The sequence below is a fragment of the Gymnoscopelus braueri genome (genome assembly GCF_963280865.1).
Source record: "Gymnoscopelus braueri genome assembly, contig: SCAFFOLD_73, whole genome shotgun sequence".
Taxonomy (NCBI): domain Eukaryota; kingdom Metazoa; phylum Chordata; class Actinopteri; order Myctophiformes; family Myctophidae; genus Gymnoscopelus; species Gymnoscopelus braueri.
This window is the reverse complement of record NW_027660867.1, coordinates 281,926-298,240: the sequence shown is the minus strand read 5'-3', so window position 1 is coordinate 298,240 and position 16,315 is coordinate 281,926. Positions and strand designations below refer to the sequence as shown.

At 43.8% G+C, this 16,315-nt stretch overlaps 1 protein-coding gene across 1 annotated transcript in view; it reads left to right on the top strand.

Annotated features, from left to right (window-relative positions):
* LOC308081129 (NHS-like protein 1) overlaps window positions 1-16,315 on the top strand; it is a 63,352-nt gene that overhangs the window by 31,165 nt on the left and 15,872 nt on the right. Inside the window, 3 exon segments of the mRNA XM_080457524.1 lie at window positions 7,343-7,495; window positions 12,650-12,777; window positions 15,399-15,600. Coding sequence (XP_080313650.1) covers window positions 7,343-7,495; window positions 12,650-12,777; window positions 15,399-15,600 — 483 coding nt within the window.

Below are 16,315 nucleotides of genomic sequence, written 5' to 3'. Positions count from 1 at the left end.
ACAGAGAGAGAGAGAGTGCGTGTGTATGTGCTTGTGGATACGACTAGACTGAATAGAGAATAAATAATAGAGAAAAGTGGAAGTCAAATATTCCAAAATTCACATGCACATTGGCCAGTGCCACTACCTAGGACATAGGACACTACCTTGAAGTGTGATTTGTGAGAGAGCTTGATTCACTTGCAATAAACCTCTATTCATACAGCACTTCTCAAAACAGTGTCACAATCCACAAACAATAAAACAATAAATAAGAGCAAGTGACGTTAAGTATGAACAAACGTTATGTTCTTTTGAAGCTAGAAAATGAGCGATTGCGTTATTTGCTTGTCGTCTGTTTTGCACTGACTGCACTTTGCATGCAGGTGGAAACGCCGTATTCCCCTGGGAACAGCTTGTTAAAAAAACGCCAACATGTTGTTCAGAGAAATCGCACGTCTCCCTGAGAGAGGAACCTCCATGGTTTAACTAGATGCACTCATATTCCCCTGATGAGCTTTCTGTACTAGCAGAGAGACAACCATTTGAAAGACACAGAAAAAAAAGAGCGGGAGAGATGGAGCCTACACCAGTAAAACCATCAGTGTTAATGTATCCGTTCTAACTTAATGAAATGGACCCTTACAGGTCCATTTGGTTTCATTGGTACACCCCAAGAGTTTCTGTAAATTAACGCTCCGGATTTGACAGTGTAAGCAGAGGAGGGGGAAAGAGAGAGCGAGAGAGAACAAGAGAAAGGTTGAAGAGAGACGGATGGGATGAAATAAGTGCATCCTTCAAAGCAAAGTAACATGAGCGTGCGTGTTTCATCTAAGTACGTTTTAAATCCCGGCTGGAGTCCTGGAGTGTAAAGAAAAAAGAGAGAGAGCAAGCGAGAGAGCGATTGATGATGGCAAATATAAGGGAGAGGCAAGCAGAACTCCTTGGTAACCAAAGCGCAGGGGAACAGAGGGGCCGCTACACCCTTCCTGCTGCGTGAGTGTGTATGTGGGCGTGCTTGTGTGTATGTGTGTGTGTGTGTGTGTGTGTGTGTCTCCGAGGACTGGACTGACTGCCTGAGGGAGGAGGGGGGTGGGTTGGTTGTGTTCATTTGTTTTCTGAGATAGGGGGAGAGGCTCATTGTGAGAATAGGACCCCGGCCGGCAGCACACACACACTCATTCACTCAGACACACTCAGAGCTTAGGCAGAATAGGCACCGTAGAGGGAGAATGTGAGCGCAAGAGGAGAGCTATCATCAGCACTCATTTGTGTGCCGTGTTCTCTCTCGCTCGTTCCCTCGCTTCGTCCGCGCTATCTGTGCCTCAAAAGGACTCTTTAAGAAGAATTATTTAAGGATAGAGAGAGACGCACCCAACCTGGAACGATGGTGTTTATCGGGACCTCGTTAAAATCTGTGATTAAATACTTCAAAAGGAAGGGTAAGAAACGATCACTTAATGTCAATTCTTTTTTCTCTGTGCATCATTTTAAACAACCAGCAGTTTGTTTCCTTAGAAATTAAAGTCATATTTAGATTAGGTTTGTATAATGTTTTGCTCCAATTTAATTTGTCTCTTTGGTCTGTCATTTCCTGGTAACTTTTTTTTTAATGCACTATTGACCTCAGTAATATGTTTGTTAATAACTGATAGTTTTCTTTCTTGAGTGTTCAGAGTTTTTTTTCTGGAGGGACCCCCTGCCTTCAGTGAGATCAGAGACAGTTCTCTGTTGTTCCCTGTTACCTAGTAACCAAGACTTAAGGGGTTAGCTTAGCAATTAACAGCGCAATACTAACATATAGTACTAAATTACCCAGTCAACTGTATGTTGTCTGTTGTGTTGTATTGTATTGAATTTGGACTGTGGACAAATGAAATGTTCGTCATGTTTCCAATGACCCAGTGAATTTGAGTTTGATTTGACAGACAGAGGTATTGTATTGTGCCAGTATGTCAATAAGCTTGTCAGTGTCTTTATTTTTGGCACGTGAGGAACCGTATAACCTGGTTAATGCTCACCAAGCTGCTTGTGCTTACTCTAATCTCAGGTGTATTTAGAGGCTAACTGTCTGTGTGTGTGTGTGTGTGTGTGTGTGTGTGTGTGTGTGTGTGTGTGTGTGTGTGTGTGTGTGTGTGTGTGTGTGTGTGTGTGTGTGTGTGTGTGTGTGTGTGTGTGTGTGTGTGTGTGTGTGTGTGTGTGTGTGTGTGTGTGTGTGTGTGTGTGTGTGTGTGTGTGTGTGTGTGTGTGTGTGTGCGTGCGTGCGTGCGTGCGTGCGTGCGTGCGTGCGTGCGTGCGTGCGTGCGGCTGCAGTGCAGTCACGGTTGAGGTGGGACTGTTAATCATTAGCTCAGCGTTTTCACTCTCACTCCCACCACATCTTGCACATGCCTGCCCTGCACCATGCTAGCTGGTACCTGGGCTCTACTGTACAGTTCACTGGTATTGCTTTAGGAGGAGCTCTCCTGCACGCTGCTTGCACCCATAACTGTGTCACTCTTGCTGTGCAAATAATAGGTTGGGCAAGGGTTGCCTAATGCTTTAGACACCCTTCATTAATTGACATGGTCAGTCCATTTGGCCAAACATATTCAAATAGGCTCATTATTTATCATATATCCTGTCAAATGGTGTGATTTTCACCTTGCAGAGGAAACCATGCAAGGCACCTACTGTACCTACTCATCAGGAGCAGAAAGGGGGTAAGTGTCTTGCTCAAGGACACTGTGACACTAACCGAGAGCCAGGAATCAAACCAGGCAACCTTCCGTTTCCCAAGCCGCCACTCTCCCTCCCGAGCCCTCATAGTTTGAATTAGTGGTTAGAGGTGCAAATCAATATGTATTGGCTGATTGGTGACCGGACCCCGTTTAGGATTAAACCTAGATGGTGTCAATACAAAAACGGATCAATTATATTGATCTTAAAAGTATTCCCAGGCCTATATGCGATGCATCTGTGATATAATGCAATTCACACTCACACAATTCAATTCAAAGGGGCTTTATTGGCATAAGAAAACATACAATGCCAAAGCAAACGTGGAACAAAACCGTGAAAATGATGTATGTACAATTAAAAGGGAATACATAAATATGTAAACTGAGCTGTGTTAGATTAACTTAGGAATACTAACTTACAAAACCATAAAAAGTTTGTATTTGCTCATTTTGCTGTCAGAAATAGTTATATATACCATATATATATATATATATATATATATATATATATATATATATATGAAAAGAAATAAACCTTCCCTCTGCTTCTCTTAGGAAGGAACCGCACACTCCCAATGATGATAGACTCAGTTAATGCTTCATTTTTAGGCTTTATTTAGCACGACGCGTTTCGCCGCGTTGGCTTCATCAGGTGCTATATATATATATATATATATATACATACAGTGTGTGTGTGTGTGTGTGTGTGTGTGTGTGTGTGTGTGTGTGTGTGTGTGTGTGTGTGTGTGTGTGTGTGTGTGTGTGTGTGTGTGTGTGTGTGTGTGTGTGTGTGTGTGTGTGTGTGTGTGTGTGTGTTAGTGTTAGTGTTAGTGTTTGCTGGAGAGCTGGGATAGCCAGTGGACAGAGGGATTATTAGAATCCTGAGAGTCTTTCGCGCCATAGCCCACTGGGGACATTAATGTGTGGTGGAGGGGCTAGAGGGGGTCTGAAAGGCCCTGATGTGGAGACTGATGCTGGGGGACAATATAGGCTTTGTGTCCATAGTCCCCATGTCCTTGGTCTGCCTACAGGCTTTGTCTGAGTCCCATTCAACCCCGTAGTCTGAGATAAGGGTGGGGGAGGGCTACCTGTGGTCTGTGTGTGCGAGAAAAAAGGAAGGGTTGCTTCAGAGAATATTTTATTACTTTTCTGAAATCAGTCGAATAAAGACTTGCTTGGGAAAGACGGATTAGACACATTCACATACTGGCACCAACAAGCCAAACAGCTAAACCAATTGAATGTTGTAATATCAAGACTTGACTCACACCCCAGTATCTGCACAGTATCTTATAACTATACTTAATCACACTGGCGTAACTAGGCTTAGTCTGTGACGCCCTGTGCACAAACTTATCAAGATACTGAAGGTCCAGTCATACAGGATGTCACTGTACAACTCATCTAGTACATTATATTTATTCATATCCCTCTGCCTACCTCTATCAGTCATGACTCATATCTTCCTGGCCACGTGAATGTGACCTCTGCAGATGTATATATATTCTCTCTGTGCTTAATACACTTCCTTACCTGCCATGTGACACTATCTTGATGTCATCTTGTTCTCAGAGCTCACGCTTGTGTGTGTGGTTGTGGGTGTGAGTGTGGGTGTGGGTGTGTGTGTATTGGTGGGTAAAACATTAACACAAATTGCCGTTATAGTCAGTGGGAAAGGCATTCCCACATTTCTCTCCTTACCGTCATTTGACCCATGACGGTTGTAGTTCCCATGCTACATTATTATAACGGGTACAGAAGATGATCTCATGAGAAGTGTCTGCAAGCACACCAGACTAGGCATTTGTGGGGATGCTAAAATAACTCCTATCGTAGTAGTTGGACACTCCATCTCCATGATGTTATATTTTCACCTTTCTCTATTTTGTACATTTTGTTTCGGTTGCAGGCAGCCTCGCTGTACACTCGCTATCTCTCTTTATCGACCCAGTAGATACAGACACCCTTGCTCTCTCACTATACCCGATGCTCTTTCGACCCAACATCAACCCCCCCCCCACACACACACACACACTTTCTCTCTCTCCACGAGTAAACAAACAAGAGCTTTTTCAAGTGAAACTCTTACACACCAACATCGTTTTTTTATGAAGTATTTTGAAGGGTTTGCTCTTAGAACTACATCTGATTGATTGGTTGATATCTTTATTGATCATGAAATAAAACATATGTCACATGTAAAATACATCTGACCCACCATATTCAAAAGGATAACGCAAAAAAGCTTACAGCTTGTTTCCATTGCTGTCCTCAGTATGAGGTGTGTATGAGGTCATGTAGTGTGGTGCTGGTGAGTGCATGAATGAATATAGTTCGTGATGTGTTAATGTGTCCCTGGGCACATATGAAGTCTCTGAGTGGATGCGTGGGTGTGCCTGGCACTCAAAGTGTGTGTGTATGTGTGTGTGTGGATGGGGGGGGGGGGGGGGTGCGGGGGGTGTAGATAGGATACATCCAATACATATTTACAATATACCATCTACAATATCGATACAATAGTCCTTGTATACAATTTTTTATCTTACGTAAACACCGTCATGATGCACTGTCATGATGGTGCCCGTAAAGTGACACTTTTCACTCACACTCAAGTGCTTGGATAACAATACAGGCATTCTGACAAGGACGGGTGCCTGCATGTCTGTTGGTCAACCTGCTTTGCATTCCAAATTGGTGGGGTTACTAGGGGCTCTATCAGAATAGTACAGATAGCCTCGGGCAGTGCTGTAGTCGAGGTTTTTTCAGACTATTGTGGTTACAGAGGGTAAACTATTTTTCGGTTTGAGTATACTGCGTATATAGTGTATACTGGTAGAACACACCACTGGCCTCGGGTAAGGTTAGGTAAGGTCGTTTGTATCCTGTGGATAAGCCTTCTAGTAGGATAACAGGTTGCAATGGGCCTGGTGTCCTTTTATTTGTGTATTGGTCACAAGCTAGCTATTGTTACTACTTTTCATTAGTTCAATATTTATAAAACCCACCGACACAATTAACCACTTTCACTACAAAAATAATCCCCTAAAAGCAAAAGGAGCAGATCTACAAGCTCACAACGTTGCGAACTTGTAGACAGGCTTTTCTTGGCTCTTGCTACTTTTGGATTACACGGTTGTACAGTACAGCAAAGTAGGCCATTCATTTACAAAAAAAACATACAAAGTTTAAATATGGAGATACAAGGTTTCTGCCCGACAGCGACTATATGCAACTGACTGTTTGATGTAGGAACAGAATTCAGGAGAAAGTGGTGTGATCAAAGAAGAGAAATCTATGTGGTAAACAGTAAGCCGACCTGCTGTGCTCTCCTGGAGAGACCGTCCAGTACGCAAATGTCAACTTCAGATTGTAAGTAAGGACAGTAAAGGTGATGTTAGATGTTTTACTGTACAGCTGCTGTTCTGTGACAGCAGCCTGGTCTGATCTTGTAGCCAGTCTAGCCACTGCAAGTAGGCCTTATTTTATAACTAATGAGCCATTTCGGGGCTGACGACACAGATGATTTTTTACATTTATCAAAGCTCTTACAAACATTCTCACACTGTCCCTTGATGGCCCATTACACTTTGTGTGAATGACCCCCCAAAACACACACACACATATCCTGCTATGGCTCATTTGCACCTGTGAGGAAAGGCCCCCCACCCACAAAACACTCTCACACTCACACACACACACTCTCTCTCTCTCTCTTCATTAACCCGCCCCCTTCCGCCATGGTTGGTTGCTCCAGAGATTTCTTCTTTTCACTGTAGTGGTCAGAGTCAGATGGAGAGTGAGACTGAGGTTGTTTAAAGTAAGGACACAGGACAGGGACACAGAGTAATACTACTATCTACTTGTATTTATGGAGATAATCCTTCATCCACGATCGCCTACTTTGGATTGGCTTCGCTCTCTGGGTAAGACAACTTTTTGGTGGGATAATTGTGGATCTGTGTACATGCTTGATCAGGCTTGTAAATGATCAAGCATCGAGAATCAGTAAGGTTTATTTGTCACTACAAAGAGAAGTTTTGTCTGTTTTGTTTGATTGTCTGTTTGCGCAGTTATCCAAACAAGTTTGGTATGTTTACGAGGCCTGCACTTGTACATTTTCAAATCATATTGTTGAGATCTTGGTATAAGTTTGACTTGTTGAACAGATGTTGTTGTTTGGACAGTAGTCACCTAAAACAACCAGCAAATGGGTCACTGTGCAGCTTGTCAACAATGGCCAGCAGATGGGTTATTTTGAAAACATTGATGTTTTCTTCTGTCTTACTACAGTTTCCTACCTGTTTATTATTCTATAAAGACACATTAGCCAGTTCTCGAGTGAGAAGTAGTTTTTTTTTGCTGCTGAGCTGAGTTTTTCCCTCCACTATGCTGATGACCCCCCCCCCCCCCCCTCTTCTTCCTTCTCTGAAACGGGCGGCCCACTGTGTGATGTCACGGTGAAGTGTCAGATTGTTCGTGTTGAGACTGACACCTTGGTACAAAGCACTTCCCTCCCTCCCCTCTTTTCCTCAAACCATCACCTTTCTAATGTGTTTTAACACCTGTTTCTCGCACAGCCTGAGAGTCATACTTTACTGCAGACCCATCATGATGTCCCTCTGTCTGTGTGTCTCTCTCTGTAGCGGTGTCTAACCTGGATGAGGAGAGCAAGTGGACTGTTCACTACACCGCACCTTGGCACCAGCAGGAGAACGTCTTCTTGCCAGGCAGCAGGCCGCCTTGCGTGGAAGACCTCCACCGTCAGGCCAAAGTCAACCTAAAGACCGCCCTGCGAGGTAAGACCCCGCCGTTACAGATTGACTGGATGCCGCTGCTGCCCAACAGGGCTCGGACATGTCTAGTCTGACCACAGAGAAAGTGATAGGGGGGCTCTGTTGATGAATCAGTGTGATACAGACTATACCACTACGCGCTTGGGGTCCAATCCTCAATGCTGTCCATCTTTACCAACGTTCGGACCTCACATTGCTGTTTGGCTGATTCTAATGATTCTAATTTGAATGAGTGCCGATATCTTCCGATAACAGCAACAGTAATGTAGCAGTGGCCGCCACTAGCTGTAGTTTTCAGAATGTGTTGGCTGTCTAATGATAAATATTGTGATATCTTGGGGGGTGGCTGTGGCTCAGGAGGTAGAGTTGGGAATCGTAAGGTTCCCTCTCTCGAACCCTGACTCCCCCTGCGTTGGTGTCGAAGTGTCCTTGAACAAGACACTTTATTTCTAACTAAGCAAGTTAGTGCCTTCCATGGTTTCCTCTGCCGTCGGCGTGTGAATGTGTGTGTAATTGGGTGAATGTGATGCACATTGTAAAGCGCTTTGGATAAAGGTACTTTGTGGTCTTACAGTGTCAGTGTAAGACCACCATTTAATTTGGCAATAACACAAAATATTGGTGTAGCTCTCCCTTTCATGTATTAGTGCTTAACCCCTTAAAAACCCTATATGGTTGACGGGAGTCCCATAGGGCTCTATACTAGTATCGTTTCTGTTATTGTGGGGAAAGCTTTCGCAGAAAATAGCTGACCAACATGCTCACAACGCGCTGCGGCGCTTTGTGAGCATGTTGGTCAGCTATTTTCCCCACAATACTGATGCTGGGGTTTAAGTGGTTAAGTAAAGCACAAGTTTTAATCTTCTGACGATCATTCACACCAGAAATATACTTTGCAAAATAGGGCGAGAATGCAAAAATCATGGCCAGAAACAATCTCCTTAGAAACAAAAACTATCCACCCACTGTGACAACGTATGCTAATCCATGTGAACATAATACGTGATATACAATACCGTATATGACCAAAAATCAGTGGACAGACTGTGCCCTTTGTTCCAGTGATGGGAAATCTACAATGTCATCCTAATCTAGACAATTGTATGCAGCCAATTATTGGGAACAGTTTGCAGAAGGCTGTTTCCTGTTTTAGAATGACAATCCCCCCCAGAATTACCCCCCCTCTTTCAGAAGGAGTGTCCTTCTGAAGCAGGAAACGGTCTACCACAAACTGTTGCCACATAATTGGAAGCACACAATTGTCTTCTAGAATGTAATTATAGCTGTAGCATTAATATCTCCTTCCACTGGAAAAAAGGGCACTAATTAGAAATTCTAATTAGAAAGTGTCTACTGACGTTTGGTCTCTAATTCACACATTTTTCATGTCATTTGTTGCCTCTCCATGCCAGCAATACATTGCACTCATATAAATCCAGGCATTGTAAAAACATTGAAAACATGCATGGTGTGTTTAGGTGCACAGCACGCCCATGTGAGACCAACCTCTTCCTGTTAGTCCAATGGAGGATGTAACCTAATGCTTTCAGAGACTGAGTCACCTCTCCTGAGATAACACCCCCCCCCCCACACACACACACACACACACACACACACACACACACACACACACACACACACACACACACACACACACACACACACACTCACACTCACACTGTAGTTCTTTGTGTCCATGTCCAGTTCCTGTGTGTTGCTACACCTGACTCTGAAATATGACACACACAAGCGCATATACCATGCATTATGTCATGCAATATTGATGTTCCCAGTTACACACACACACACACACACACACACACACACACACACACACACACACACACACACACACACACACACACACACACACACACACACACATACAAACACACAGACACCACCTGGGAGGTGGGCTTTATTCAGCCCCCTCACATCCTCTATCATTCCCCCCCCCACACACAGAACCCCAGGGGTCCTTCTCAAAGCTGCCCAGCACAACAACAGGTGTTCAGTGAGAGTGCCTGAGCTGGCCTGTTGTGTGTCTGTCAACACCCTCCGTTTGATATGCAATTATGCAGACCTACATTTGATATGATTTTCTTAACTCAGGCCCTCTTGGTTCCTAACTATCAATCATTTAGCTGGGGACCCCCTCGAACCCCCTCAAGGACCCCTGGGGTTGTCACACCTTGTGTTTCCACAAGGTGTAGTTTGTGTTTGTAATTAACAGCAAACAGAAGGGACAGCACAGAGTGTAAGTGGCTTTCATTCCCTTCTCCTTGCACATGGCGCCACCAGTCATTGCATCCAATGGGGTGGACACGAGCATAATCAGAAGTTAGAGCAAGTGTGATATCTGTCCCGCAAACAACAATAATCAATAACCAATCAGAGAGTGATCCTCACGAACAAAGCCATATGTGCAGGCTGAGTTTCAGGGCATGGGTAGTGGCATGGCATGGCATGTGCAGGTGACTCATGAATGTTCAGCTGGGTTGCGTAACGGCGGTGCGGTCGATATGTCGATAACATTGTGGCAGAAGTACTTGCAGTTCAGTCAATGCATGTTGTGATTGAATAGACTAATTAATTCGGTTGATTATAAAAAAAAATCTGTTTGAATTGTTCTAGTTGATTATATATAAAATATATATATTAAAAAATGCGCTTCACGACTATTTGATTAATTTAAAAAGTATCACTAGGATAATCACTAAGAAGATAATTGATAGTTGCAGCCCTGGTTACAATGATCTCCTTTCCAAAGCCCTTCCACATCAGCAGCATGTTGCTTTTACAGTATGTTACAGTATGTACTTATGCCAGCCCCATTAGGCCCCATTAGCTTACAGTATTATTCATGCACGGCCTTCTCACTCTGGAGAGAATGCCTGTAATTAGCTACAAGGGAATACATAGATGACACATGAAAGGCACAGGGGCGCGTCTCAAAGGAGCACAACCATTAATAACACGTACACTAACTGATGCTGGTACGCCCCCGTTCTTCAGATGACACCGCAATGGAGGATTCATGCATCAGTGATGTAAGATCACAAAAATGATGTGTGAGGACTGAGGAGCTTTCATTTGTAGAGGAAAAAAAAAAAAAAAAAGGCTGCATATTAACTCATTCACTGCCACAATTATTGCTGACCGCGTTTGCCCACTGCCAGAGATTTTTCATTTAAAAAAAAAAGTACTCAGGAGCCGAGATACAGAATTTTTAAGTTTTAAGTTAACAAGGAAGTGGATGGGAGTGTAGATCTTTAAACAATCATATCTCCTTGGTCTTTGGGTCAAATTTGGAAAAAAAACTAAAAAAAAAAAAATAAAAAAAATAATAATTTTTTTGAAAAAAAAAAAATTACGTTTTTTACGTCAGTGGCAGGATTGGTAAACGGGACAAATTACGTTTTTTACGTCAGTGGCAGTGAATGACTTAAAAGTATCATGAATACTGATATGATGCGGACAGTAGGCACACAGGAGAGAGTGAATACTATGATATATGGCCCACACACACACACACACACACACACACACACACACACACACACACACACACACACACACACACACACACACACACACACACACACAGACACACACAGATATTTATAGATATGATAAATAATAATAATTTAGTCCTCACTCCTTTTTGGGGGTATTCATTTTGACACTGTACACAGGCTCATCATGGCATGCACTCAATCTGTAAGAGATATCGAAGTGTCTGCTTTTAAACATTGACATGTCCGTGCACATATTAATGCATTTGTACAGAGAATTAACTTCAAATGAATCCAAATGTCTCTGCTGTGTGTTTGAAGCCATGGCAGTAGCAGTAGTTAACATGTAAATTAGTCAGAAAGAGAGTAGACAAAGGATTCCCTGGTAGCTGTGGGCACACCGAGGGGGGGGGGGGGGAGTGGAAAATGGCCAGTGAGAGAGGAGGGGGCCGTGGAGCACAGGGAGAGAGGCTTTCACCATCTGTGTGTGACAGAATCTGATACACCCCTCTTGTGTTCCACACATGCTCACATGCACCGGCACACACACGCACACGCATGTTCATGTATAGAGTCAATTATTGTTCTGCACAAGCACACACACACATGCACACAAACGAACGCCCATCAAACCAGGAGATAATCATCAGAGGTGTGAGCCGAGCTTGGCAGGGTGTGACAAGGTGTGTTATCATGTGACACACACACACACACACACACACACACACACACACACACACACACACACACACACACACACACACACACACACACACACAGTAAAATCTTCTTGTGTTAATCTAAATCCCGAGAGTGTACAAATGTAACCAAATCCGGGTCCATTTGTGAACACTCTCAGAGTTACAAATGGATAAAATGAACACTGAGGATTTTACTGTGTATTATACACATAACAGATTCACACAAATGTATTCACTGAGCTGTTCAGCAGCTTTGCACACATCATCTCCAATAGTTAATGTAGTGTTTATGTTACAGTATGTGTGAGTTGTGACCGTGACTGAAATGAAGCTACAGTCATGGATGTTAGTGAAGCTAGTGTGTTCACTGTCTATATCTGAACAGTGTCTACAGTAACGCAGCTTCGCTATACATTCCACCTGACCAGGAAGATCAGTGCCTGATCACATTGTGTGCTAAATCAGACAAGCACTTGGAATTGTTGGAGTCGAGCCGAGGCATTACATGTTGTTTGACTCGGCTCCACAGATGAAGAACGCGAGCTTGTAGATCGGCAATCTTTTCAAATTTCTTATACTATTTGACAATTTGGCTAATGTTTGACCAGTTTTTATGTTATAGTTTGTTGGTTACTTTTGATGCAGTAATGGTCATTTTTCTTCTTTTTTTTTAGGTATTAAAAAAGTCTTAAAAGTCCTTAAATTGTCACTCCACTGTCATCTGGGGACCCCCCCAAAATCATGTGGGGACCCCCCTGGGGGTCCCGACCCACAGGTTGAGAACCACTGTGCTAAATAGTAACAGAATCGTCAAATAAATGTTTTACTGGTTCAGGGTCAGAATGTAGGTGAAGACAACAATCACAATCCCATTTCAGTCCTTGTATTTATTTTTAACCCATCCATTTCTTTCCTGTCTCTTTCTCTCTTTCTCTCTGTAGAATGTGACAAGTTAAGGAAGGATGGGTTCAGGAGCTCCCAGTATTACTCTCAGGGTCCCACCTTCGCTGACCCTGCAGATTCCACCAGCAGCCTGCATGACGAAGAGGATGATGACAACGACAAGAAGGTAGCGCACACACCTCGCACACACACACACACACACACACACACACACACACACACACACACACACACACACACACACACACACACACACACACACACACACTAATACCATTAACGACAACAGTGGACATTCCAAACCCATATTTACCAAATAAAATATTTCTTTGTTGATCAGCTGTTACCATAGCTAGCTAGCTATTAATGTAGTAGTTGCAGCCAGGTGAGAAAACAATACTGTGTTGGATAAATTATCTTTCCCATCTCTTCCCAATCCTTTCCATTGTTTACATTACGCGGAACTGTTGAAGATAGCTAACCTATAGTAAACCGATGTAATCAGCTTAATCCTTATGGTTATTAACCACCAGCCGACTGGACGTGTCCTAGAGTCTTGGCTTATGTCCAAGCAACATGAGAGCATTTGGATGGAATCATCTTTACACACTCAAGTCCAAGAATTAGCTCTAACGTTAGAGCTTGCAGTAAACTGGTCATGAAGGGATACTCATGTTCCATGCTGACCACTGCTGACTCAGCATGGTGCATACAGTAAATGCCTGTGCTCTTCAAGGTGGGTGGTATCAGTCTGCCCTCCAGTGGTCAGACTGGGAAATGCAGTGTTTGCTGTAGACCTCATCCCATTGCATCTCAGCCCTATGTCCTCTCTCACACATGACATGTCCCTCTCTGCTTCCCTCCCTGCGGGGATGGAGAGTCTGAAAATGTGAACCACAAACAATTCAGATAAATAAATAATAATAATAATTTCAAGGTCTTGACATGTTTGGGAATTGTATTAATGGAAGAAAAATGTAATCCGCACACCAGTATTATGCTCCCAGATTTTATTTTTCTTCAACTGTTCAATTTTTGATCCAGCACCCAGCCCAGCAGGATATGGGATGTGTGTGTCTTTTATCAGCTTTTTGATACCTTTTTCATGGGAATTATATTAAAACATCTTCAGCTATAGAGTGACTTGACCTGGTTGGCTGTCATAACTCTACTTGTGACTATCAGCAGGCACCGTATCGAATGGCAACCAGAAATGGCGGGAAAATGTCCCTGCGCCCCCCCCCCCCTTCTCTTCCTCATTAATGTGTGTTCTGCTGTCATGTCATGGCTGGTCTGTCATCTAGATTATTTAACCAGGCAGATTTCCTCGGGGAATATATACTGAGACTGTGTTGGTATTCTTCTACACTTGGTAGAGAGAGAGAGAGAGAGAGAGAGAGAGAGAGAGAGAGAGAGAGAGAGAGAGAGAGAGAGAGAGAGAGAGAGAGAGAGAGAGAGAGAGAGAGAGAGAGAGAGAGAGAGAGAGAGAGAGAGAGAGAGAGAGAGAGAGAGAGAGAGAGAGAGAGAGAGAGAGAGAGAGAGAGAGAGAATTTATTGGTCTCTTGTTTGGCAGAATGTGTAATGGATGGACTGTGAATTCACTTCTCTCCTACACTGTAATAGTTTGTCTTATATCTATGTGTGGTACACAAAGGAGATGCCCTTGTTTACAATGTAGGTCTTTCACAGACAGTTTAAGGGTCTCAGGTATGCCCTGACCAGCGACCCTCTCCATGCCTAACTTGACACCAAAAATAGTTTGCCATTCCGCTTTCTTTCATTCTCCATCTCATCCTCCCCACTGCATATTGCTGTTCTGTGGTTAGTGAAGTGTAGCTGATAGCAGCCTCGAAAGGACATACTGTTTGCTGGGAAGATAAATGGCTGATTCAAGATGATTTATTTATTGTCAAAACGTTCTTTGCATATTCTTTATTTATATTAATTCAATAGGCATCCTGGAGTGTAAACAGTGTAAGCCTAATTTAGACTTTGTTTAGACTGTCACTCGCCGAAAGTAAAGATAATAAAATGGTAGTTATTTACACCGAGCAACAATTGACTGGCAAAGTATAAATGAGTCATTAGAATCCCATCCTTTTTATCCACAGATCTGACATTCTTTCGATGTTCGTACACATGCTCTCTGTGCTGAATTGATTAATGTGCTTCTTCAAGACTGAAGACATTTGACATACTGTACGGGTTGACACTTTCAGTTTGTTAAAATCAGTTTAACACAGGCCAGGCAGCAGAGGCAAGTTACTGCTCACTTACTACTCTGTGGACAAACATACGTTAGGATTGAGAGACCTTAGTGTATGAAGTTAACACAGTTTAATGCATGAGTGGTTCTCTCTCTCTGTTTTTCCCCCTCATCTCTCAACCTCAGTTTGTCTGGCCTGTGTGTGTGTGTGTGTGTGTGTGTGTGTGTGCGTGTGCGTGCGCGTGTGCGCACACGCAACCATTTGGGTGTGATTGACCATGAACATTACTGCACCCCCGGCTTCTAAAGGTCACAGCCTTTCGATACTTAATAAACCATGTGTGAGTCTCTGGATGCGTTCAACTGCTCTGAAGAAGATTAGTAGTAAACAGAGAGCAGCCACAGATGTGAAACGCTCACTCACACACACACACACACACACACACACCTCTCCTCTCCTCTCCTCAGAGGCTCAGGTGTGTAGCCTCATGCCCAATCTCAAAGACAGACGATCAACCAGGTTAAATCAGGCTCTCTCATTTTAACCGCCTCTCCTCCCCATCTCTTTCTCTCCCCTCCAGTCCACGGCTTCGTCGGCGGAGGACAACAAGTCCCAGCTCTCCATGAGGCCCCAGACCCCAGGCTTTGGGGACGAGGACGGTGTGGACGTCGCTGACGGACAGGCGGTGTGGAACAAGGCCCCGCCCCTGCCCACCCCGGAGGAGAAGATGAGGCAGGTGGCCAAGGCTGTGCCCACAGATATTGTCCCTATCAACGTCACAGGTAGGACGCTCCCAACCGCCATCCTCCAATCATCCGATTAGCTCTTTTTGGACATCTAGTTGTTGTTTTCTTTGTCCATCTCGTGACCAGACCCTGTCAGCGGTGCCGGTGATAGTATTATCATAAAAGATATTAGTTCCATGTCATGTTCTAGCGCCGCACCCCACCCACCTAGTCTCATTAGCGTGATCTTCTCTTTTTGAGGCAAGTTTGGCCTCATTCAATCTAATTTTCTCACATACTAAATCATTAACCTTTCACCGTCAATCGCACACATCCGTTGATGTTTCTGTTAACCAACCAGCTGTGCTTTGAGTGGATACATTGTATCTGCCCATCCACAGTGAATAAAGCTGTATGTCTGCCTGCCTCTTCTCCTTTTTCTCCCCCTCCATCAAACTGACCTTCACTCTCCTCTGAGTGTGTGTGTGTGTGTGTGTGTGTGTGTGTGTGTGTGTGTGTGTGTGTGTGTGTGTGTGTGTGTGTGTGTGTGTGTGTGTGTGTGTGTGTGTGTGTGTGTGTGTGTGTGTGTGTGTGTGTGTGTGTGTGTGTGTGTGTGTGTGTGTGTATAAATTGCCAGGCAGCATAGCCAAAGGTCAGGGATTCTCGGTGACCGCATCTCAAACTGCAGGGCGCTTGACAGATGAATATCACAAGCACACACACACACACTACTCACACGTAACGTTGGTCTCTGGGATCTGCCACCTATGAC